This window comes from Drosophila gunungcola, unplaced genomic scaffold, assembly GCF_025200985.1.
Source record: "Drosophila gunungcola strain Sukarami unplaced genomic scaffold, Dgunungcola_SK_2 000057F, whole genome shotgun sequence".
NCBI classification, from domain to species: Eukaryota; Metazoa; Arthropoda; class Insecta; order Diptera; family Drosophilidae; genus Drosophila; species Drosophila gunungcola.
The window spans coordinates 587,136-613,276 of NW_026453220.1; the positions used below are offsets into that span (position 1 = coordinate 587,136).

General features: G+C 39.7%; 4 protein-coding genes across 8 annotated transcripts; 2 read left to right on the forward strand and 2 right to left on the reverse strand.

Moving 5' to 3' along the window:
- Positions 1-111: 111 nt before the first annotated feature.
- On the forward strand, positions 112-21,355 carry LOC128264127 (innexin inx1). 5 transcript variants are annotated; one of them, XM_052999474.1, is made up of 7 exons: positions 11,733-11,891; positions 12,038-12,259; positions 16,572-17,032; positions 18,476-18,583; positions 19,524-19,679; positions 19,748-20,100; positions 20,253-21,355. In XM_052999474.1, exons 3-7 carry the CDS (start codon positions 16,784-16,786, stop codon positions 20,473-20,475), a joined length of 1,089 nt encoding a protein of 362 aa, XP_052855434.1. In that variant the 5' UTR covers positions 11,733-11,891; positions 12,038-12,259; positions 16,572-16,783; the 3' UTR covers positions 20,476-21,355. The 5 variants fall into 5 exon arrangements, with proteins under 5 accessions (XP_052855436.1, XP_052855435.1, XP_052855437.1 ...); XM_052999476.1 differs by lacking the exons at positions 11,733-11,891; positions 12,038-12,259 and adding an exon at positions 112-307; XM_052999475.1 differs by lacking the exons at positions 11,733-11,891; positions 12,038-12,259 and adding an exon at positions 2,055-2,073.
- On the reverse strand, positions 5,564-6,230 carry LOC128264134 (U-scoloptoxin(05)-Sm1a). Its single transcript, XM_052999484.1, has one exon. It carries the CDS (start codon positions 6,170-6,172, stop codon positions 5,729-5,731), a length of 444 nt encoding a protein of 147 aa, XP_052855444.1. The 5' UTR covers positions 6,173-6,230; the 3' UTR covers positions 5,564-5,728.
- A 333-nt stretch (positions 21,356-21,688) lies between the features above and the next one.
- LOC128264131 (leucine-rich repeat-containing protein 57) lies at positions 21,689-22,805 on the forward strand. The gene has a single exon (XM_052999480.1). The coding sequence runs from the start codon at positions 21,932-21,934 to the stop codon at positions 22,646-22,648; it is 717 nt and encodes a 238-aa protein (XP_052855440.1). The 5' UTR covers positions 21,689-21,931; the 3' UTR covers positions 22,649-22,805.
- A 418-nt stretch (positions 22,806-23,223) lies between these two features.
- LOC128264122 (probable peroxisomal acyl-coenzyme A oxidase 1) lies at positions 23,224-26,135 on the reverse strand. Its single transcript, XM_052999467.1, has 2 exons — positions 25,161-26,135; positions 23,224-24,445 (listed from the first exon to the last, which is right to left on the reverse strand). Exons 1-2 carry the CDS (start codon positions 26,117-26,119, stop codon positions 23,356-23,358), a joined length of 2,049 nt encoding a protein of 682 aa, XP_052855427.1. The 5' UTR covers positions 26,120-26,135; the 3' UTR covers positions 23,224-23,355.
- Positions 26,136-26,141: the final 6 nt, after the last annotated feature.

Below are 26,141 nucleotides of genomic sequence, written 5' to 3' on the forward strand. Positions count from 1 at the left end.
TTTAAAAAATGGGTAACAAAAACCAAAACCAAAACCGACCAGACACCTTTGGTGGGGCGTTGGGTGTGGGCGTGGCCGACAGTTTGTGTCGAGTGGTGACTGCGGTTGGGTGACCCAGTTAGAGTGATCCGCTGCGGTTTCGAAAGTGCTTGTTTCGGAGTTGTCAGGCCGAACCCAGTAAAAAAGTCCAGCTGCGTGGATGGGTCATTGTCTCTGGGCCACGACTGGAAAACTTGAATAGATTTTCATCAGGCGATCCCGAGATATTGGCTTTGGTTTTCCGACTGCATATACCGAACCCCTCGTGGTAAGTATTACTAAAAGATGACTATCTTTTCCAGGTTTGTGAGAAATTTCAACGGATACTTATATTAAGTTTGTGTTGGTACTACTAAGTTACTAGAAACGTTTTAAAAATATTATAATAAAGAATAATTTTATACACATTCTTAACCACAACACAAAATCCAATCAATCTGCATTAAGACATAAGCAAATTTTTCGACAGATAGATAGATACATAGATAGATGGATAGATGGATAGGTATATAGATAGATTAATAGATAGTTAGATACATACATAGGCAGATAGATACTCTATTATTAATTTTATTACTGCTTACATTGTATACAAATATAGATTTTTATAAGAACGACACCTGACATCACCTGGTTTTGCGCAGAGATAAAAGAATTATATAAATATTTAAATGCAGAAAAAGAAGAGTCATTGTTGATAAACCTTCATGACACAAGTCAGAGTTGCAGTGAAACCAGTGCAAAAGATAACGACTTATAATGCCTCGCAACAAGCCGCATAGAGACATTTACACATGCCGCTCTGTCATAACCAAGTCCATATTTGGAGCGATTTTCATCTGCGCTTACTACCCCCCCACAGATCCTCAGTTTCGGCTTCTTTGGCAATCAATTAGTACGAGAAGCTTCGGGCCGACACATTTTGCACTCGCTTTTGGCAACTATTGCCAAATCGGAGCCACAAATCTTGCGCCACTTCGCTTCGAGGTGTAATGGCAAGCTAGTTATGACACCTGAGTGCCACCAAAAGCGGCAGCCACCATTCGCATCTGAATCCGATTCTGATTCTGATTCTGATTCTGATTCTGAATCCCAATCGGAATCCCCAGTGATTAGCTGACAAGATTTCGCTTTGATAGTTTGCGGTCAATGCCAACCGGCTTACATCGAATCGAGTCTGACAAAAGTTCAACTTTCAAAGCGTTCAGGGGAGATATTTGCTGACCGAAGAAGGGGTCTCCGTCTCCTCTCTAGACCGATCAGGTTTATTTCTTGTCGCCACTGTCGCCAAATCTCCACGTTTTTTTTTTTTTAACTCGATTTGGAGCTGTTCTGTTTTATTCTGTTTTGTTTGGTTGGGCTCTTTTCGATCCGATCGCCGCTTGCATATCAAGTGATTTCTTTCGTTTGGCCGGCGTAAAAGCCCCAACAAAGCAGAAAAAGCCAACTCTCGAATATATCAAATAATAAATAACGTGCTTGGCTCACTCTTCGGTTCCCGGAGTTTATTTATTATCGGTAGAAGCTTGTCCCAGTTTTTTATATAGCACCAACTCTAAAAGCTTTTGAAATGAAAATATAATAAAACTTCCAGCTGAAGTGTTTTTGTTTTGACAATTCATCATAACGAAATATTTTAAAAAATATTTTTTTAAATCATAGTATATAAATAACAGTGGAAAATCTATTTAGTTGCTATGGAAACAATTTGATAGTAAACTGGATGGTCGTTGGATACATAATACTGGAAATGGTTTACAATACTATAATACATAAGTTTCAAACTGCATTTCCATTATAGATCGATTTTCTTTCCCCATACCATCTTTAAAAATTCAAATTCAGTATATTCAACTATTCGACTTTATCCTAAAGGTATATGTATCTCCCCTTTTTTTGGCTTTGTTTTCTTTTTTCAGTGATTGTTGATTGTTGATGTTGCCATTGTTGTTCTTCTACCCCCCGCCTTGGTGAATGACCGTTAACATTTATGAGATCGAAATGGACTTTTGGTCGTGTCTGTTTCTTGTTTGGGTATGTCAAGTATTCTTTTTTTCTGCTGACTTACTTGTCCTATTGAGTTGTCTGTGTTCGAAAGAGCTGGATATATGTAGTTGTAAAGGTGTGCGTGGAAACGATAATATTTACACTACCTTAACTTTGAAAAGATCAAATTTGGTATAGGAGAAGGTGAAAATCTCCTATATGTTGTATGCCATTTAGATATAGTTAAGATATATTTACCATTGTAAGTGATATAGGTATGTAGGTATTCCCCGTTCCCGTTTAAGCAGTAGTCTAGACTGCCCGTCGAGTACCTTCAATTATCCAAATTGATGCGACAATTAACACTTTTGAACTTTTGCAGCTGCCTGGGAATTTCAGACCTCAAGAAGGGGTTGCAAATTGGGTGCCTTCGAGAGCTTTATTATGCCCCGTGCCTAGCCCGGAATTTGTTGCCAATAAATTATATGCAATTGGGACACTTGTTGCATACATTTATTTCCCAATCTCTTGGCATGCAAATTTATTTCAATTGCATTTAATTTGTGCGGATTAGCAGACACCGCTATAAACCGTAGAAAAGGGGGTCCTGTTTTCAAAGGGGGCGGGTAGTTTAGGCATAGTAGGGCTGGCCTCCCAATTATGGCGATTTATTAGCAATTTATAGAAGTTCAACCGGGCCTCATTTGCTTTTCAAATTTTTGGTACAGTTTTTGTCGTAGTTTCCTATCACGTGAGTCGGGTATTTCTAAGATAATTAGGATGGGAATTGGAATTGCAATAAGGTGTTGTTGAAGCTTATATGTAAGTTCGTTTTTTAAATCATATATAAATGATTCTTAATCTATTAATATTCTACAAATCTTAATAAATAAATAGCACGCAAAACCCCAAAACAAATCGTTTTTGGTCGAAGGAATCCTCCCCCAAAAAAATGGTGAACACAAGTGAACGACCTTCGTCGTTGGAAATTTCGTTTTCCGCAAAGGAAAACTTCCGTTCTTTGTGTCCTTTGTGTCATCATCTTTTGGAATCCTTGGGCTTCCGCCAATGACGCAAACATTTTCACGCGTAGGTCAGTTCGAGTTGAGTTGCGATTTTGAGTTCGGATTTTGAGTCGAAGTTTCTTTGTTGGCAATCGGGAACAGGAATCAGGAAGCAGAAACAAAGGACATGGCTCTCTCGGGCTCTCTCGACGTAGCTCTCTCTTTTGCTCTTTCAGTTTTTGGGTGGGAGAGATCCACCCCCAAAGGATAATGACGCAGCAGCCTGGCGAGAGCGGATTTTCCAGGAAGCAGTTTAAAATTTCAGGGTTGACCAGATTGTTTCGGGGGTTGTTCCATATTATCCACATTATTCTCTCTTCTCTTCCCTCTTTTTCGCTTCTATTTCTCTATAATTTCTTCTTCCTCCACTTCTTCTCTTCTTTTGAGTGCAGCATGTGGCACACGTTTCGAAATTGTTGGAAATTTACGAGAATTTTCCAAAACGAAGCAGATTCGTTTATAAATATTTGATTCGGTTTTCTCTCTTTTCGGTCTTTGACAATGACCTTGAACATCTGCTATGCAGATCTATTCAAAATTCTTTCCAATTGTGCTAACAAAAAATTAATATCAGCTGAAATGTTGTCGACCTAAAGGCTTAAAGCTTTTTAATAGTACAAATTGATAATGACTTGGGGTTGAACTAATGAATAACGCTCGTTGTGTGTAAAAATATAATCCCATGAGTTTTTTTACTTTTCATTGTGCAACCAAAATCGAGAGATTACAGTTCTTTGACATCATAGTTCCATAATAAGTATACCTTAAAGATATAGAACATTAAGTCTTGTTTGATGACTAAACTCACCTGTCACTAGAATACATTTTAAATGTCACTCACATTATTCCATCCCATTTAACACCATAACACCTCTCAATCAACCTTAGTTCCTATCTATGTTTGAGCAAAAAAAAATTGAAAAAAAACGTAATATTTTTTTTTGTCATCTTTTAATAAACGAGGCAAAGACGTAATGAGAGGGAAGCGCAAGTGATAGAAGACAGGGCAAATGTGTCAGTTCAAATGCTGATAAAGAAACGACACGATTAAATATGTTTACAAAGAAGGTCTGGATTAAGCTTGGGACTTTCAATATACATTTGTATACATACATATAGACAAAAAAAACTCTGGAAATAGGGGTCATTGTGATTGCCTTTTATTTTTTAAACCCAGCGTTAAAATTAATTTTGGTAAATTAACATCATAAAAATTGTAATACTGGAATAATAACATTTATTAGGAGAATAAGGGAGCTGCCAAATATATGATATGTAATTAACTTATATTTCATAGATCGATTTATAAGGACTGAATGGAATATTGAAATGGATTTTCCCACAGATTCATTTGACCTTTGATCCCATTTTTCGTGTACATCTTTTCTTTGGCTTTACACTTTTTGATTCCTGTTTTCCCAGACCCCTTTTGGGACTTGGCTGTCACCGAGATCGGTGGCCAGCTCGAATTAGTGTCGCATGCCCAATGATAGCGCCTCAAGGCACTTTCAATTTAAGCAATTACGCAACTGTCCGTCCGTCCGCCTGTCCGCTTGTCCGTTGTACTGTCCGTTTGTCTTTTAGCGGGAGTACATGTTTTATTTTCGTTTAGCCCCAGGTTGCGCTCTCTTTGAGCTTAATCAACCAGCCGCAAATTGATCTGGCTTAAATGATCTCGTTCAATTGCCAAATGGAGGAATGTCAAATCCAATTCCGATTGATTGCGTTCGCCGTTCGATCGGAGGTCACCAGATTGTCGTCGGCTTTCAAAAAGGCGGTCTCCGCATTGCCCTGGGAATTTAGACTTCACAAAACTGTGTCACCGATCGAACTACTCAAGGTGATCTTTGGATCTAAAAGACATCGGGTGTTGTACCATTTAGGGGTGAAGCCAAATAAAATGTAACTCAGATTCAACGCTCTCTTTTTTGGTTTAAATGGTTTCTAAATTTCACTTTTCTAGACTTACTTTAGTCTGTAGCATCCACATTTTGGTTTAAATTTTCTCGCAATTTTGTTAAACCATAAAAAAGTCCTTAAAGTTGTTTGTCGTTGCTAATATTGTTTTCAAAACTTGTTTTAAAATTGTATATTCATTTTTTGATATCCTTAAATACGAAATTATGAAATATGTTTTGATACTACCGTATTAATATTTTTAATGCATTTATTATTTTAAGACAATGTGAATTACCTTAAATAGGTGAGCGTCTAATTCTTGGTTAATTTTAACATTTTACCATTTTTGTAGTGTATATGTACATATGTTATATGAAAATAAAATAGAAAACCATTAAGTATCGCTCTCGAATTGCGCAAGCGTGGCTTAAGATGAGAGTGCCAGATAGAGGGAGAGAGAGAGAGAGAGCATCGAGCGGATTCTGATTTACCTGTTGTTTCACTGCCAACCGTTTCCCGCTCAGTTGTCGTTTCATTTCCAGCTAGTTTCGCTCCCACAAATACAAAAACAGCTATTTTCTCGGTTTTTGTTTATATATTTTTGGTTTTGTGTTTTTGTTTTTCTCTATACTATCGAGTGTTTTGTGTGTCAGTTACTTTGTTACAACTTACAATTAACAAAAAAAAAATATAAAGTGGTGATGCGGCTTTATCTATCTCTCGCTCTTTCCATCTGTCTGTCAGCGTCGTATGAGCCAAGTGAGAGTGAGGAGTGCCGCTGCCACGCCCCATTCCAGTTCCAGTCTTCCAGCGGCATTGCATCCGTCCGTATCACAAGTGTAAATGCAGCTGCGATAGTCCATGCGATCGCCCTTATTTCGCACATAGTCACAATAGTTTCCCATGTCCTTGGAGCTGCAGAATCTTTTCGCGCCGATGCCGCCCTCGAAGCGCCCCACGTGTTTCACACAGAACTGCGCCCCATGGACACTGGAACAGTTTTGGGGCTGGATGTCGGGCTCGTCGTACCGCTCAAACCACTCGCCGCACTGGAAAGGATGCTCCGTATCGCTCGTGTCGCAGACGTAACACTCGATCGCCGATACCGTTAGCAATTGCAGGCTCATCAGGCACAAAACGCTTAAAGCCAGGCTTACAAACCAGGCGTAGTGGGCGTGCCACATGGTTACGTCACACCAATAATTCGAGGCTAGACTCTCTGTTCAAAATAAGCAGTCAAGTCAGCGTCGTCAGCAAATGCCAAGTTTATACTGGAACTGAAACGCCGCTGCGACTCCGTTCCCGTTCGTTTCACTGGCCAAAAAGAGAGCGCCATGAAGAGCGGGAGCGATGAGCGGCGGCTTTGGCTTGGCGATTTCCAAGCCAGATCTAGCCAGTTCCAGAGGTCAGCATAGGTCAGACAATCAATTTTTGGGTACTTTTATTGATATTTATAAGGCTGCTATGAAAACCAGTCTTGACTTTGAGAAAATAATACTTTCCCAAACTCAAGATCTGCTATATTTTGAATTGTGAATCATGATTAGTCCAGTTCCAGAGGGCAAGGTAGGTCATCTGATCAATAGTTTATATTTAGACATTTATCTGCATATTAACACGTGTAAATTATATATTTCAAAATTTATTTGTGCTCAAAAGTCAATATCTACTACATTTTGAAAACAGTTTAAAAAAGGTTTACAGGCAGTTTTACAAATCAACGTTAAAAAACTAAAAAAAAATAACTAAACTAAATAATAACATTGTAAAATTCAGATCTGTTCAGTTCTAAAATATAGCATACTAAAATATGTATAAATAGGACTTTTACAAATCAAGTTGTCAAGATCTTACTTCAAATGCTTTTGGCATCTCTGACGCTAACTGGGCTCTCTCACTTCAGCTGCTGTTGTTTGTTGTTAGCAGAACCGGTTACCAGGTAACAGGGCTAGAGTCTCTAGGGCTAGATTTTTACCACACATCCTTGGCTGGCGCCCTGGCAATCGCTAATCGGGAATAGCTATCGCAGGGCCCATCGGTTATCGGCTTTGACTCCACCTGAAACTTGTTGTGCAGCTAGCAACAGGTAAAAAGCACTTAGTACGTGACGCGTGGAGCATAAGAATAAACAAACGGGCTCACATAGAGTCAGAGTTTTCAGATACAGATACAAAAGCAGCTCTTTGCTCTTTGTTCCTCTGCCTTGTCTCCCAAGTTTATGGCTTGTGTTGGCATTTTTGGTATGCTTTCTTAGGTGGTTTTACCACACCCTCACCCAAATGGGTATTCCGATTTTTACAAGAAAATCGATTTTTACAAAAAAAACATATCTTGTGTAGTTTCTTTTTTAGTTTTGTTTGATTACAAAATTCAGATTGATTCTTATCTGTGTGTTATAAATTACAGTTTTTTATGATACATAGGAAAAACTATTTAATAAAACTAAATTCAGATTAGATATTTCTCCCCCATTAAATTAAACTTTTCGTTTGCATATTATATTATTGTATATATTTCAAATTGTAGTTTAAATTTAAAGGCCAAAGGTTTCTATAGCTGTTTAATTATATATATTTTAAATTGTGGGTTAAAAAATAAAGCGAACGTTTTTTTATATCTCTTTCTAAGGAACTATATTAATTTTAATTACCAAGGCTATAAAGATTTTATGGAAGTATTTTTTTTTTAATTTTATAGCAACTTAGGATTTAAGAAAACTAGGCTTATCAAGCTAGAAATGTAGTTGAAGTGGTATGGTTTCGCTGAATATGGTAAAACACCCTAAAATGATTACCAAATCATAATTGACTGCAGAAATTCAATTATACCACTGGGAAATTGTCTAGGGTGTTTCAAGCTTCGAATCCCAAAGTGCCCTTACATTCTTGTTTCTTTTCGTTGGAGTGGGCAACTCCAAACCAAAACGAGGCCATTCAACTTACTTCTGCGTTTCTCCTACTGCTTCTTGGACTGGAGAATCTTTGTGAAGAGAGAGCGGGAGCATGAGCATTGTCAACCGATCAAGTATACCAGCACCACCACCCAATTGGCCAACACAACAAAAACCGAGCCAAGCCCACGACTTGGTAATTGAAAGCCAAGCGGGCTTTCTCGTTTTGGACCGATATGTACTTACATATACCCGCAACTACAGAATCGAAGTGACCAAGATTGGAATGCTGCCAGAAGGGAAACAATATTAACAACCATTCAACATTGAGTCATTGCGATCCGCACTTGTGCCCTCGTGTTTTCAGCTCATTATAGTCCCAAGACGGAGCTCCGAACATGATCTTCATTGGGCATTAACAACCAGAAAAACAGTCGTTCTAACAATGCTTGGTAGAGAAACGAATGATGGAAAAAGTCAAGTGCTCTTTGAATAGGCATTTAAATGTTTCCTAAGGCCGTTTTTCGGCTCATATTTATCTCTATCTTTAGATTTTTGGTTACAATGCGAGGGAGGATCACTTAAAGATAAGTCAATGTACTTTTCATGTTTGTCAAATTGATCATTATATGATCAGTTTTAAAGGCACTTTGCTTGGGAACATGACAAATTGAAAAGGTCTTAAGGTCAATTAAAGGTTTATAAATGACTAGTATAATTTTTCAGACTTTAAACACGTCGTTTTAAGTCAAAATATACTTGTGTCAATTTGATGATCATACAGCTTGTGTTAAAATTATTGGTTATTTTTAATTTGATCATAACATACAATTTCCTCGAAAAAACTTCATTTATGGCTGCCTTTAGTAGGTAATTCCTTGGTATAATTTTTACGATTTTTTCAGGAGATCTTCGTACTCTGTGCTTATTTTCTTACGAAAGGAGCTCTATTTTTAGCACCTCAAGATGATTCTTTTCCAGCTTGTGTGATGAGTTCCAGTACCACGGACATTGACGATCTCCGTTTAGTTGAAAACATATGTATGCCTGGTCTCAATCTATATATAGAACCCTTTGGATGTTTTACGGGATGCTGGGACCCCAGCATCCACCGATGTCCCCTTTGTATGCCAGTACTTTCCACACGACTCCTTTTGATCGTCGATCTTGCAACGCTCTGCGAATTGTTTTCATACTTGTTCGATTGTGTACACGTACGCAGGTACACAAAGAGAAAATATTCGAATGCGTCAAATAAAAATAATCAAACTTAATTTTGGTTATATATAATTATAGATCTAATATTGGTTGAAGTATTACTACTTAAGCTTTGTTGCTGTCCGAATTTTATATTTAATAGTTTTATATATTGCCTTCATAGTGATCCTTGATATTTTTTTCTGTGTAGACAAAGCCAGACATAAAAGGAAGTTGCAACACCCCTCGTCGGCAACCCCCTTTTCTCTCTTGCCTTCTCTCTTTTTCTCTCTCTCTTCCCCATCCCCTTTTTATCCTCTTTTAAGGAAGCAACACAAAAAAGGAAGTTGCAAAAACAGGAGCAGCTGCTGCAAAAATGAGATTTGCACACAGATGAGTGAGCGAGTTGCTCAAAGAGAGGAGTTTTGCCACCAGAGAGATGGTTTGGAGGAGGGACCATTTCCATTTCCAAACACACTGAGACAAATACATATAAATCAGCATTCGTGCTCCTGCTCACGTACAAACCAGAGTCGACCGATATCGATACCACCGATACCTGGTGCGACTTAGGGGGCTTGCGGGGTGTGTGTGGTTAATGGACCGATTGCGACAGACGTGACACTTGGCCAAGTGAAAGGTACTACCAATGATACCTTTGTCCGCATGTTTTCGGCATTTCGTGTGGGTACAGTTTGTGTGAAGAGAATATCTGTTTGCTGGCCTTTAATTGCACATGTGCGAGCCGATTTAATGTAAATATCAAGTGGGGGGTAGACAGAGTTATCACAAACGATACAGAAAATAATATGAAATAAACATTAATAATAATAAATAAAATTACGGACAATTCTCTTGAACGGACAGCCGTTTTGGATGCTTGTTCAAGAAAAAGCTTTCGCTGGCTTGTGTAATAACCCCAAACCACTTCAAACTTCAATTGGGGCTTCAAGCCGAGCTCCATTTGCTCGTTTCTCATGTCCGTGGCAATGACAACGCACTTAACATTTTACCCTGTCTGAACACATTCTTTTTTTTTTTTTTTTTTGGTTTTGATTTCTTTTTGTATGCCTGAAAGTGCGCATTTATTGTGGCCCCATAAAAGGCCGTGTCAAGACGAGCGAGCCAGAAAAAACCTTAATTTAAAATTAAAAGCAACACGAACTCGCCGCATGATACAATGGAGATTGGGGATGGGGACACGAACGATTTCTTTAGGGCCAAAACGTAAGACAAAACCAGCAAAAAAAAAGGGCGGGGGAATCCAGGCCGAAATGCGGTTGCACTCCCCACACTCGCGTACATATCGTGTATAGACATAACTGTAATTTGAGATCTGACCATACATATGTACATACATACATGAATCGAGGGGCATAATGGCTGGGTTGGCCAATTGACTAACTGACTCAATGACTGACTGACAGAACGAAGTGTGCGCACACGCCGAAAGATTTAGCAAACAATCGGATCCGATATCACTCGGTTTTCGACGCGAAACACGTTCTTATCGAGATCCATCCAGAATCCCATGAAATCCCTGCTGAGACAGGGAAAATTCAGATTAAGTTCCAGGATAAAATAAACAAATGAAATAAAACCAGCAAATATTTATAATATCAAACAAAAAATGGTAAGAAATGTCTGACATTATTAATGATCTTGATATACGAACAAAAATCATATTGTGTAAATACGTTCCAAGCAATTACCAATTGAATGAAATATAAGTTCAATCCATCAATCAGTCATAATTATTTAACCATAAAAACTGAAATGAGTTATGATTTTTGACGCTTTATTTAGGCATGTTTTTTTTTTTACCGCCCGTTGTAATTGAAAGTTTCTCCTTTTCCTTTTATCAAAGATTTTTACCAAAATCAGGTTTCATTTGAATAATGCATATTTAATTTTTAGATGAGCTCACTTCTAAAAACCAATGCGAGAGCATTTCATAAACTACATCCATGCAGATAGCAAAAACAAACAAATTTTCTTTAAAAATTTGTTAATTGTTTTTAAATATTCATTGTAATTTAATGTAAAAAAAAATGTATTTAAAAACTATACATGTAATCTATTGCTTTTTTAAGATAACAATTTTCAGGTACTTTCAGAAAACAATCTTAAAGATACTTTGTAAGATCCATTGAAAACCATGTCGAACATTTCTGGCAGTGCATATATTAAGAATTTCAAGTTTTCCTTACCTTTTCGTAAGCCAAAACAACAGAAAACCGAATCCAGAGGGTCAAAATGCACGAAATAAGTGAACAAAAAAACGAAATTGGAGGCACCTAAGCAGGAAACGAAATATACAAATAGGGAGCTCAAAGGCTTATAGAGTGGGTAAGAAGAAGTTTGTATATCTCCTGGGCAATTGCTGCTCCAATTTTAGTTCATTGCTAGCGATCAGTTTAATTTAAGGCTTAATTCGTTTAAATAAACAAATGGGAGAGCGAAAAAGAGAGTGAGAGAACGAGAGAGAGAGAGTTTCAAAAAAGAGAGAGTTAAAAACCGAAACTCTCGCTTCTCTCTCCGCCAGCTGTTTCAGTTTCAAGTGAGCGAGAGAGAACGGCTTGGAAATGGAGAGCGGAATGGCGCGGAATGGGAAATGGAATGAGAACGGAATGGGCTTCGGTTTTGAGTGCGAGTCGCTGTGAAATTTGAAATCCAAGCGGCAGTCGACGGCGACGGCGACAGCGTGCTACAAAAGCCATTGCGAGCGTCTACGCGGCGCTCGAAAACACAGGAAAACTACAAAATTCAAAACACAACAAACACCCAGCGAAAATCGAGAAAACAAACCCTACACGGTATACAATATTTGAGAAGACCGCTTGATTAAAAAAAGTTTACATAGTTTTGGAGAATTTCCGTTTTGAGTTTGTATTTTTTCCAGTGAGTGTGTGTGCGCGGTTTTTCTTAAAAACCTATTTTCGAAAAAATACCCTTATTTAAGGCACAGTTTGCTGCATTTAAGAACCTGTTCCATGCTAACTCTACGGCCACCTGGCAGCTGATTCGAAAAATAAAACACAAAAATTAAGACGAAGAAGAAGCAGCCCCAAAACAAACACACACCCACACACGCACAAGCCATGCTGTGACACAAAATAAAACAATACGAAGACAGGCAAAACAAAAAAACCGAAGAAGAGCCTAAAAGACAACGGAATTCTGCGTAAGTTAATTAACAAAAAAAAACCTAAACTTAGTGAAAAGAGAACAAAAATGCATTCTTCATCATTCCAACGAAAGCTGTCTAAGACGAAGCTTTCGAGCCGAGCTTTCGAATAACACAAGATGACTTCTGAAGAAGGTGGGCGACAGGGACAGAGATAGAAACATTCGGATTAGTTGTATAACTAAAACCCCTGAGATTAAGTGAGATCTCAACTTTGCTGCGTCTACTTTGATTAGAAGCCAATTAAGCCAATTGAATTTGATCGTTAGTCAGGTGACAGCGAGAGTTCTTGGGGATTCTTTAGGTATAAGGATGGTATTTTGAGTACTAATACTAGGCTTGTATTGCCTAAAACTAATCAAGGAGCTTTTCTGTATGAGAAAAAGATTTTGGGATTGAGCGGGTTTCCTTTGAGCTACCTTAAAGATTGTCATGTTCATTGCGCAAACAATCATCGGCATTACTTGTTTTCCATTCCCTCAGCTGATTATAATCAGCATTATCATTTTTTCTCTTTTGATTGATCACTTGCAGTCTAATCCTTTAAACAAATTCGGTTTTTTCGAACTTACATATCTTTTTTAAATTCGTGGTATCTTTTTACATGCTTGACTCTCCTAGATTTTCATGAAATCCCGTGTCTCTTTCCTTTCTCTGCAAACTTCTCATTTCCTCTTTGATGTTCCTCTTATTAGCTTCCCTCTTTCCCATCTTCCCCTCACCTGTATCCCCCCTGTTCTTTCGTTTCCTCATTATTTCCCATGAATCTTCCCGCTTCATAATTTTTCGTGTTTTAAAATACACAGAAGAAAATATTATACTGATTTATGTTTAATTTTAGAATGGGTTGATCAAATAATTTAGGGTTTCAGATAACGAATCGGATGTTAAATTAGCTGTATTTTAAAAAATGTGTTATATACATACATATATATATTTTTATAATATACACAATGTTTTATTATGGGATCTATTTCGGTATCGATTTTTTTTTGTCGTGTATCGGCTTACCTTAGAAGTATCCCGTCTGACGGGTTCGGCGACATCTATGGCATCTCTTCACTTCGCATCCCAAAGATCCATTTTGCCCCTCACAAATTCTTCCCCCCTCCAAACGGAAATGGTCAATTTAGGTGACGCAGAACAGTGGCGACTCATTGTTTTTGAGCATGTGTCGCCAATCAGGGAATCAAATGGGGGAGGAGCACGTAGCGGGTACCACTACCTTACCTTCTTTCCCACCCTTCTTCTCCGTCCTATTTGCCCCTTTTCCCAGCCTTAGTATCCCTATTATGTGCACGCTATGTTGCGGTTTCTCCATTCTAACGATCCCATCACATACCATACCATCCGATCCGTTGCGGTCCTTCCCAAGCTGCATGCTAAGTTACTAGCCGCAGAAGTGGATGACCAAAATGGTTTTGTTCTGGGCCAGCTGCCGCGTAAATAGATCGCTAGCGATGGCAGCGTGAGACGATAGTTATCGGTAGAAGTTTATAGGACTTGAGATTTTGGTTTATCTCTGTTATAATAACTTCCTTTTTGAAGTTAATTTAAATGTATATATACATATATATATATGTATGTAAGCACGTTTCATAACTGGTTATCTTATTTGCAATATTTTAGTTTGATACTTATTTTAAATCGCAAGATTTAGTAAACTAAACACATTTTTTGCTTACTTTTATTAAACTTGACTGATTTGTTGTTTGCCAATTGTAATGTGGTTGCATGTGAGTATCTACCACAGAAATCTTGCGTACAGATCTTAGATATTTGTCATTTCCTGTGCGTGAGCCGTGACTGTTTTTAGTTTTTAATGCCACCCCTAGTGTGCCACACACACGCACACGCCGAAGGGCAACTTCCGCTCTGGCGACCAGCTGCTAGCCAAAGCCAAACAATAAACCCAATAAAACACCAACAAAACCCTAATGAAAATGAATCAACTTAACTCGACTCAGAACTAACTCGTTGTACAGACGAATGCAATCAAATTGACGTCACAACTTTAAGAGACAGACTCCCGCAAAATAGAAACGAAAAAACTCGAATTTCAAATTCAATTGCAAATGCCATTGCAATATTGCAATTGCCATTGCAGCTCTCGTGTTGTTTGCATTCATGTTAAGGTTAAGCATGTTAAAGCTTTTAAAAGACCCGACAACAAAAAGTACGAACACCAGCAAAATTGGCAACGACAACGACTAAATCAATTTGCAAAGTGAAACAGTCACTAAAAATTCAAATAGCGAAACGAATAGTTAAGTAAGTAAAAGGGAAACTCTGTGGGCGTAGTGTTAAGTACATGTTTTTCCTATTCAAATTTATATAACATTTACAAACCTAATTTGTGAAGAGCAAATATTCAAAATTGATTTTACTTTTTTCATGTAAATCAAATCATTTGAGTCACTTTATTAATTTAAGTTATTCAAGATCGGATAAAACAGTGAACTCCATACGCTTTACGCTGACCAAACATGATTACCCTACAATTTAAGGGTATCCAAACAGACGATTGTCAAGCGGCGGCACGTATAAAACATTAATGCAGTTGCGACGACCTTTTCGCAAAACAATTGGCAGAGCTGACACCTTAAACTAGCCCCCTGTTTTCCGTTTTTCCCCCTTCTCTAAAACCAAAACAAATTGCAATTTGCACAGCGAAATTTCCACAAAATCCGCAACTATCAGCTCTTCTGGCTGACTGCAACACTTTGCAGTCCATGGTCCCCACGGCCTTGGCAATGAAAATGCCTAGGAAAACTAAAGAAAATCAACAACAAGTGCCTGCTGCATGTGTGTGGAAACATGGAAATGTGGAAATGGGGAAGGGAAGGGAAGGTGGGAGGATGTGGGCGGTGGGCCATTGTTTATATGGCTGCAACTTCAAAACCCAAAGGCAAACTCAGCGAAACGTTGAGGGGGAGGGCACTGCAAAAAAAAAGGGGCGGGTTTTGGGCCAGGAAGGAGACAATTTATGTGCGGAATGCATTAATAGAGGGATTATTTGGAGGCTGAACTTGACTTCCAACTCGTAGAGTTTGTTTTCGAGTGTGCCGCTAAAATACTACGAATTTCGGGATCATAGGATCGTGTACTTTTATGAATCGTTTATATCTTAGCTTACTAAAATCAAATGCAGATAATGAGAAGAATAAGAAGGTTTTCAAATAAATATAAAGTTTTTAAGTATTCCGGTATTTACATCAATTTATGTAACGCAGATAGAAAATATCTACCTACAAGCCTTAAGCGATTGAATTTGATTGATAAACAATAAAATAATGTACTATAAATAAGTAAACGAATGCTACTCATACGAAATACATATAGAAGAATCTCTTCAAGAGTGAAATACCGCAAGTCAACGAAATCGTAACGATTTAACATAATTGAGAAGGGGTCTCCCAGTGGCGCTTGGGTCAAATGCGTTGCACAAAGATCGCGAGCGGAGGGGGCGATACAGAACCACTGGAGGTGCATTGCCCCCAGATGGATATTTTGCCGGACAGAAGAAAGAGCTCGGACTCTGAAATCGTCTCAGATGCCAGTGGGCCACACAGGCAAGTGGAGCAAATGGCAATTGGTTACTTAAATGGCGCATCAATTTTCCCAGCTGACAAGAGAGCTGAGCTGCTCTGCTCTGCTCTGCTCTGCTCTGCTCGTCGTCGTGGCTGTGAAATGTATCTTTAATTGAAATTGAAACCGTCTCAAGATTCTATTAGTTGATGTTGATTTATGCCAAAATACTCACGCTCCGCGCATTTATCAATCAGAAGCTCACAGCTCTCCACGAAATTCTACACATTTCGGCAAACATCAATGGCTGAGGTGTCGCTTGTCTTCTAATCAGCGAAATGTACTTCACAGATACTGAGATAGCAGAGTTGTATTTGCTTAGTTTACCTACACAGAAACTAAATTGAGTGTAATGGAGATCAAATTTGATTTTATTTGATTAAATGAAACCCCTACGAATGGACTTTCACTGTCACATTGAGTTTTTGGGATCAAAATATATTAAAAAGATTATTGAACTTGAAAAGTGAATGCAATTTTACAAACAACATTTTGTAAAGGATTTTATGACTGGGATAGAATTTCTGCTGACAATAGCCAACAGTTCCAGTTTTTTCTTAAAACTTATTTTTAGGCGAACAGTGCACCGAATTTTAACATGTGAATTGATAAAACGACTCATCATATATATAAATTATGAAGATAGTATGGCAAACATTTTTTTTAATATTTTATCGTCTAGATTTTGAATCTAATTTGTTTTCTTTTAATTTACTTACAGTTGATATGCATCGAAAGTTGAAGGGCAAGAGAATACGAAACAAGACAAGAACCGGCAAAAGAAAGTTAAGAACGCGTCTAGCATAAGACCCATTTTTGCGATACGACCAACAACACTGCCCGGAGGAGAAGCACCTGATCCTGAGAGATCCCGACTCCTGACTCCTGACTCCTCATTCCTGATTCGCCCGCCGAGACCCAAACTGTGCCAAGATGTATAAGTTGCTGGGTAGCTTGAAGAGCTACCTCAAATGGCAGGACATCCAGACGGACAACGCCGTCTTCCGGCTGCACAACTCCTTCACCACGGTGCTCCTGCTCACCTGCAGCCTGATCATCACCGCCACCCAGTATGTGGGCCAGCCGATCAGCTGCATCGTCAATGGCGTTCCGCCGCACGTGGTCAACACGTTCTGCTGGATCCACAGCACCTTCACCATGCCGGACGCCTTCCGCAGACAGGTGAGTCCGGAACGCTACGAATTTAAATATCTCTTAAGAAATATTGTGCATTTGGACAAAAACCTACTAACTTGGTAACAAAAATGTTTCATGTTTTAGTTATTTTGTGAATATTTAATTACCAAATAATATAATCAAAAATTAAAAACTTTTATATACATATTACATCACATAAGTAAATAATAGACCAGACAACCAACTAGTTCAGTTAATTAAGTAACTTTTTTTAAGCAAGTTTCCTTCTAAACACTTAATCCGTTTTTAAAATGGCTTAGCTATTTCCTTTCAATCTAAGCACTTCCTTTTCAATCCAGATATCCAGCACTATACAATTAAAATGGTACACCTCTCATCCACTGCCAAAACCATTTCGATCCCATTTTTTGTTTATTTTTTTGTCTGCCTGTCAAGTTTTCTGTACGCGGGACACGTCCGACCCTTTTGGATGAAGCAAGGTATATCATACGAGTATATGATATGTGTAGTACACACACATAATTCAAGACCGGCCTATAAAGCAATTATAAACTGGGCGTTGTCTGCTTCTTCCTCCTTTCTGCTGCGGGCAGCGATTTGAACAATCGTTTGCAGTGGAAAAAAAAAACAAAATCAAGAACGCCAAAAAAAAAACCGAAATTGAATTCCCCACGGGTGGAACTCTCCTGTCCCCTAACACCGAAAAAAAATATTGAACCCTGATCAATAAAATTTATTTAAGGTAAATTTATTAAAATTTATTCTCTTGTTTAGTTCTTTGTCTCCATTTCTTGTCAACATTTTTTTATACGATTTTCAATCTTTTAAATTGTAATCAAAATCCTTAAATGGAAATGGCAAAAAATAAAAACAATGCTAAAAATAATGAAAATCCTGTTCATTCAAATTCGAATTATTATTGTGATCTTTAAACTAGCATAATCAATTATTTAATTAAACTTATTCATTTAATATTTATTATATATTAATGATGATATTTAAGTGTAATAAGTATACATAATTTTTCTCCTTGTGTATATGTTCTTAAGGTTTGGCTCATATTTCATGCAAGGCAGGAAACTGTCCGATAACTCCCTTACACGATTTCGTGGAATTTTTTTTATTTTCGACAGTTTGACCGATCAAATTTCCCGCCAGTCGCACTAAATAAGTGAACTAAAGATGTTTGCAGTGTGTGGGCGGAATTAAACAGGGAAACCATGTGGAGACCTGTCTGGAAACTCAAGTCGCTATTTAGTTGGTTAGTTAAATTAATTGTGACTATCTGAAGTGACAGACTAAGTGTAGATTGCAGACTTGGTATAACCATCGGTGATCTTGTGGAGCAGATATCTTAAGTTAAATAAATAATAATAATACTTTTAAAATTATTTTCAGTTCTTTTTGTTTTTTTTATATTTGTATTTAAGTTAATTTTAATTCGTTTTGGTTTCTTACATTCTTCAGGTTGGTCGTGAGGTGGCCCATCCCGGTGTGGCCAATGATTTTGGTGATGAGGATGCCAAGAAGTACTACACCTACTACCAGTGGGTGTGCTTCGTACTCTTCTTCCAGGTAAGTTTCGTAGCATTATTTATCCTGAGATAATCTTACCAGCTAAGATCCCTGAATCAGATTCAAATGTTGGACACAGATTACTTATAAACAAACAATTATCGTATCTCTATGATATGAGTGTTCACAAATTTACACTTTTTTGTTGGTTAGTTTAAAAGATTAAGATATCATAATATTATATTATGGAAGAATCGTAAAGATCACTTTACTTTTTTTCTGTGCAGCAATGGACACATAGTTTGTGGTCTCGATTCTTCTTCGCAGAGGCAATCGCTCCAATTAAGTTCAATTGAATGCGTGGCATGCGTGGATATATAGTGAGATAGATGGGAGTGCTGTCATACACTGGTAGAAAGTTGTATATCTTTTTGTAAAACATTTACTATAATAATCAATGTTATAAAAATATAATTAAATTTATTTGTAGTAAATAAGTTGGTTATATTTTTATAATATAGAGGCAGATAAACAGTTTTTTTTTAAAGTAATCCTTATTTGATTGATTGCCTTTTTTTTCTGTGCATTTGGACTGGGCTTTTGTGATCGGCTATGGGTCAACGTATTGCTCAAGCGGCGGAAGCAAATGAGAAGAGCGCAACAAAAGTGTTTCGGACTTGTGAAATACCAAATATAATTAATGACTTGCTAAATAGCACGAACAACAGCAGCAACATCAACAGCAATGTGTCAATTGCTTCGACAGATTTCAATAAAAATGTTTGTTGAAACACTTTCCTGCCCTATTGCTGTATGACATTTCAGCTGGCAAATGCTAACATTAAAATGAAGCTATGGGTTTTATTTTTTACGAAATTAATAATGGGTTCATTAGGCAATTTAACAAAATCGTAGAGGTACAGGTGTTTAAATCCTAACAACCTAAATTCAAACAAAATCGAATATAATTAAAAAAAAAATATTTACTAATTTATTTTAGGCTATGGCCTGCTATACGCCCAAATTCCTGTGGAATAAATTCGAGGGCGGCCTGATGCGCATGATTGTGATGGGCCTGAATATCACGATTTGCACTCGCGAGGAGAAGGAGGCGAAACGCGATGCCCTGCTGGACTATCTAATTAAGCACGTAAAGGTGGGTGTTGATCGGACATAGACTTCTTCCAGATCGCAGACTGAACGAAATTGTATATCCTTTGTTAGCGCCACAAGCTGTACGCCATTCGGTACTGGGCCTGCGAAGTTCTCTGCTGCATAAATATCATCGTGCAGATGTATCTGATGAATCGCTTCTTCGACGGCGAGTTCCTCTCGTACGGCACCAACATTATGAAACTCTCCGATGTCCCGCAGGAGCAGCGGGTGGACCCCATGGTCTATGTGTTCCCCCGGGTCACCAAGTGCACCTTCCACAAGTATGGTGCCTCTGGATCGCTGCAGAAGCACGACTCCCTCTGCATCCTGCCACTGAACATCGTGAACGAGAAGACCTACGTGTTTATCTGGTTCTGGTTCTGGATTTTGCTCGTTCTGCTCATCGGACTGATGGTGTTCCGGTAAGATGCTGTTCAAATACATTTAAATAATAATTATAGTGGAAATTTTTGTTACTATTTAGTTAACCCACTCTATTTTTTTTTTTTTTTTTTGTTATATCTTCAAACATCTAAACATTATAAAAACTAATTAAATATTTCGATTTTTGCAGTGCCTGCATCATCTTCATGCCGAAATTCCGGCCCCGTCTGCTGAACGCCCGCAATCGCATGATTCCGATGGAGATTTGTCGTTCGCTATCCCGGAAATTGGATATCGGGGACTGGTGGCTCATCTATATGCTGGGCCGCAATCTCGATCCGGTCATCTACAAGGATGTGATGAGCGAGTTTGCCAAGCAGGTGGAGCCCTCCAAGCACGATCGTGCCAAGTAGACAGGATATGAGAGAGATGCCCCCATATGCCCTACGAAATATCAAATACCCTGCCTGTAGTCCCCATCATTTTGTCCGAAACCCCAAATTCCAAATTCTGTTTTGGATTATTATTTTTATTTAGCACAAATCATACTACTTAGTTGAAACTCAAGCCCTGGACAGAGCAACGCTCCCCGACGCCTTTTTTGGTAGTTCTGTGATTAAGCCCTGACCTTTGACCCCTTTGACTCCTTTTCGCCCTAACTCCTACCCGCTAACCCCTATCCCCTACCGCCAAACCTAAAACTATCATAAACATGGATTAATCAATGATCACAACTCGAATCGCTTGGCAGAAAAGAGAACCTTTTTATTTTTATTTTAATTTTATTTTATGATTTTCCATCAATTATAACAAAACAAAACAAAACAAAAGAAAAGATGAGATTTTCCTTGTGTTTTTTTCTGCAGACAAAATCATTTTTTTTCCTAATCTTAAACTTTAATTTAATAACTAGCTTTTATTTATAAATAGACAACAACACTAAAACAAAAAAGAGAATTCCCACAACAAAAAAAATAAGAAAATAAGAAGAGACACTATTTTTGCATGAAATTGAGTAATGTTTTGAACGCTTCGGAAACAACCGATAACATAATAACAAATAAATATTGCTTTTGAGTCTTTCATAATAATAATTTGTAGATTTCCATCGGAAGCGTTTAAAACAAATCACATTTTTTTTGGGGAAAAAAAACTGAAGAGAATAAAATGCGCTATGTTAAGTTTATTGTGTAGTTTTAGACGAAAATTGCAAAGGTTTTATATATACATTCATATATATATTTGACACTAAAATATGATATGAAATAAAAAACTTTTTACAACTGGCGAAAATTTCACATTCTTATTTTGGGTTTTTAGAGCTTATTTCTAAAAAGCTGTTCATATTCGGATAAAAAAAACGGACAAATATTTAAATGTGTTAGACATTTTTTTGAAGAAATAGCAAAATTCGATAATACACTGAAGGTTCTATATTATTTATAGTTATTACTTGCACTTGCTTGCATTCTTTAAAAGCCTTACATTTTTTTCAATTTAAATTTAAGTTTTCTAATTTTTTAGCAGCTATTTGGCGCTGGCTTGTGTCTCCGCTAGCAGGTGTCTAGCTAAGTTTCACTCCAGATTGTTATATATTTTAGCTGCCTTTCCATTAAAGCATTTCCATTAATGCAAGTACGGTCACACTGCGCCCAGAAATCGTATATCATTAATTATTTTATTGTTTTGGCCACCTGCAAGGTCCTAAAAGTGTTTTTTTTTTTGCAGTTAAGCCCTAGGGAGATAGGGACAAAGGCCGGACCCTTCAAATAAACAGAGTTTGGGACCAGGATTAGTCATCGGCTAGCCACCCCACTAATTGATTAGCGGAGGAACCACCTTGTTGTCCCCTGGAGATAGCCTTGCAAAATGGGCAATAAACAGATTAAACAGCATTTGGAGACGGCCCAGAAGACGGGTATCCTGAAGATCTCCTTGCAGCGACTTCAGGAGTTCCCGCCGCAGCTGAAAGCCTACCCGAATGTCCTGAAAACCCTCGATCTTTCCGAGAACCGATTCGAGCGAGTGCCCGACGAACTGGGCAACTTGACCCTGCTGAAGCATCTAAATCTCAGTGGCAATCGGCTGGTGGAACTCAACGAAGTGGTGGGCGAACTGGCCAAGCTGGAGGTGCTCCTGCTGATGGACAATCTGCTCACTAAGCTACCAAAAACACTGGCGAACTGCAGCCACCTAAAGACGGTGAACCTGAGCAATAACCAGTTGAAGGAGTTCCCCACCATGTTGTGTGGCCTCAAGCAGCTGGATGTCCTGGATCTGTCGAGGAACAGGATCACCGAGGTGCCCTCCGAGGTGGGTGGTCTCTACGTGACCGAACTGAACCTCAATCAGAACCAAATATCCTCGCTGGCGGAGGACGTGGCCAATTGTCCCAAGCTGAAGACCCTGCGGCTCGAGGAGAACTGCCTGCAGGCGGTGGCCTTCACGCCCAGGATCCTGAAGGACTCGAAGATCTGCAACCTGGCCGTCGATGGCAACCTGTTCAACTCGAAGCAGTTCACCGATCTCGATGGCTACGATGTCTACATGGAGCGCTACACGGCGGTCAGAAAGAAGATGTTCTAGATGATCCCCACCTCGGATGCCCAATTTTTCAATTCCCTCTTTTTTTTTTGTGTGTGTGTCCCCCAGTCTTTATATCTCGGTGTAAACTAATTTAATAGCTTAATTCTATATGCATACAGTGTAAATCGTTATGAATAAAACGAAAAAGACAACTTCATCAAGGGAAAGCTAATCATTTCAGTTGGTAAGTGGCGATACCTATTGCGTTTATTATTAATGAGTTTACATTCTTTAAACGGTCTACGATTGTCGTTCATATTAAAACAGAAAAGGCTTAGCAACTAAGAGAAAAAGACAAATTCATGCTATTCCCAAAATTACTTATACATTGAAATAGGAAAGAATTGAAGTTTATTTTTTTAACTTATTAGTACTATTTTATTAATAGTGTGGAAATTTAGTTTTATCTTTCACAAAAAGTTCCAGTCATAGACCAGATTATAGGCAGCTTTGTTTTTGGTTAGTAATTTATACATATTTAAAAAAATAATGAAAATATAAAAACCAGTTAACAAAAGTTAAAAGTAATATAGAATGGAAAACCATTTTATTTAATTCAAAAATGCATATCTCTGTTAGGGTAAATAATTTTGTAGAACTTTAATAACATATTCAATAACAATGATATTTAAGATAGGTGTAAAAAAAAAGGGTGTATGATAAAGTGCCAGCAAGGAGATTCCTAGCCCACAGCTTTCGTCCTCGTCTCACAGCTTTCCACGCATCATGGGCAGCAGGTGGCTGTGGAAGGACGCGTTGACCGGCTCCTGGTTGACCGGATTCCTGCGGGCCTCCTCCATCAGTCGCTCATAGACGCGGCCATCGTGACAGCCCAGCGTGGAGCCGAGGACGCGATCGTGGAAGTCGAAGCCGTCCACCAGGGCCACCGCATTGGGACGCAGTCGGGCCAGCAGCTCCTCGTAGCGACGCTCCACGAAGCGCAGCTGGGTGCCATTGATGCCGCTGTTCCAGCGCAGCACGCAGCCCGCCTGCCGCAGGAATGTGTCGATGACGAACAGCTCCACCAGTTGACCCACAACGTGGGACACATTCTGGCTGAGATCACCCTTCCGACGCAGACTGGCCAACTCTTCCAGCGCATTCCGCGTGAAGAAGGCATGCGCATGGGCAATGGCCGCCGAGGTGAGCTGCCTGCCCGCCAGATTGCTGGCCATCTCGGCACTCACCTTCTTCGATTTGTGACCATTCTGGCTCTGCCAGGCCTGACGCACCTGCTCCAGGGCCGAAATCTCGAGGGCCCGCACACAGTTCGCCGTTAGGTCCTTGCCCCAGACCAGACGAGCCGTATCCCTCAAATAGGACACGCTGGCGGGCAGCACTTTCCGCTTCAGACTGTCCACATATTGGCGGACCAGAAAGCGAGCCGTCTGCAGCAGGAGCACCGTGTACTCGCCCTCGTAGGTGTAGGCAGCGGCGGTCAGGCCATGGATGCTGTCAAAGTTGGCCGACGAGAGGAAGCCATGGCCACCGCAACTCTTTCGCAGCAGCTCCACGCCCTCGGTGGCCTCGTCGGTGGCCACCGCCTTGAGGCAACAGCTCAGGGCGTGCAGCTCCGGCAGCGAGTTGCCCCTGGCGCCAGTGGCGGACCCCTGGCCACCACCCTCCAGCTGCTGCAGCACCTGCTCGTAGAAACGCCACAGCCAGTCGGACACCAGGCGGTAGCACACGCCACGGGCAATCTGCGGCAGGATCTTGGCCTGCTGCGTGGTGTGATCCAGGACGGACACCTCCGGCCGATCCCCATCAATGCGGCTCTGGCGACGCACCACGGAATACCTGAGGAAGGATAGTTACAGGTATGCATTTTAAATGAGGTGATTATGATTTGTTATAACTTAACTGATTTAAGTATTATTCGTATGAGTTTCATTTTTAAAATCATAAAATATGGATTCTCTTTTCAAAGATATGTTTATGTTATATAACCACAAATATTTAACAAATTAAATAAGTTTTATTTTCACAAATATTATTTGTTAAATTACTCCAAACTAATTTTTATTTTTGAAGAATATTATAAAAATTTACAATTTTAAAATCTGATAGGAAAAAGATGGATTGACTAAAGGGTATTTTTGTGCAAATCAATTTTAAGTGGTTTATACTTTGATTTAAAAAAAAAAGATAATCAATAACTACATAGTATCAAAGTATAGAAAACTAACTTTGAAAAATAACTCAAGTCTAAGTTCTTATTAAATAATTGTCAACCATATCAAATGGATTTGTTTTTATGTGCTGTTTTTTTATGATACAAGACTAAGGTCTTAAACTGAAACACCAATTATACAAAGTGCGTTGCAAACTTTTCCTACGCATTAAAACACTGTCATGAATGAAGGTAAAGAAAAAGATAATCCGATTCTAATCTGAAAAAACCTATATAAACTTACTGCAATCTTCTCTGATTTCTGCAGTTTATAGAGTTAAAAACAAGAGTTGTTTGAGCTGTGACAGCCGCATTAACACTACGCAATCTAATCTAGCTCACCTGGTGGCGATGGTGGCTGCCTGCAGCAATCCAAAGAGCACATCCTTCAGGGTGATGACACGCACATAGACCATGGTGCCGTAGAGCAGCAGCGGAGGTCTTCCCTGGACGAAGGTGCCATCAGCCAGGACCTGGGCGTTTTTCATTAGCATTTGATTTCGTGGAATGCGCACGTCGTGGAGTCCCAGGAAGCCATTGTTAACGCCATTTCCACCCAGACGTGGTCCTATGTCGCCCACATCAACGCCAGGCAACGGCTCATGGGTCCTCTCGTCCCGAATCCTCACCAGAAACGATTGCAGACCATAGTGCTTGCCCCGCACATACAGCTGGGCCAGGACAATGGCCACATTGGCCGTGTTACCCAGTCCGCCGGGCCACCACTTGTACGAGCTCTGGGTGGGTGTGTTCAGGATGAATTCCTGCCGCTCCGCATCGTAGTCCGCCCGCGTCTCGAGGCCACGGACAAAGGTGCCGTGGCCCAGTTCCGTCTGGGCATAGGTGCCCAGGACGCCGTCCATGTGCCAGGAGCGGTTCAGCCACTGGGCCTGCTGCTCCTCGGTGCCCTGGCCCAGCAGAGTGGTCATGAACATGGAGAAGTGCACCCGCAGGGGGAAGCTCTGCTGGAAGAGGCCGGTGCCCAGGGAGCCGGAGAGGAGCAGCCGAAAGTCCCTCAGCGTACTCACATCGAGCTGGAGCTGTGGCTGCTTCTCCCGCTGCCATTGGCGCAGTTTGGCCAGGAATCGGGTGGAGCGGGCCACCGTCTGCTCGTAGCGCTCCTTGTAGGACAGACAGCTTGGATGCACTGCCTCCGCGAAGTCGGGATCGTCGTAGAAACGGCGCTCCAGGGCGCGACGCTCCTCCAAATGGAACGCACCGCCCGCCCACCAGCGGGCAAAGTCCTCGCTGTCCAAAGTGGCCGCCGCCCGCTCCTTCTGCAGGTCCGCATTCACCGACATGATACGATATACCTATATCTCT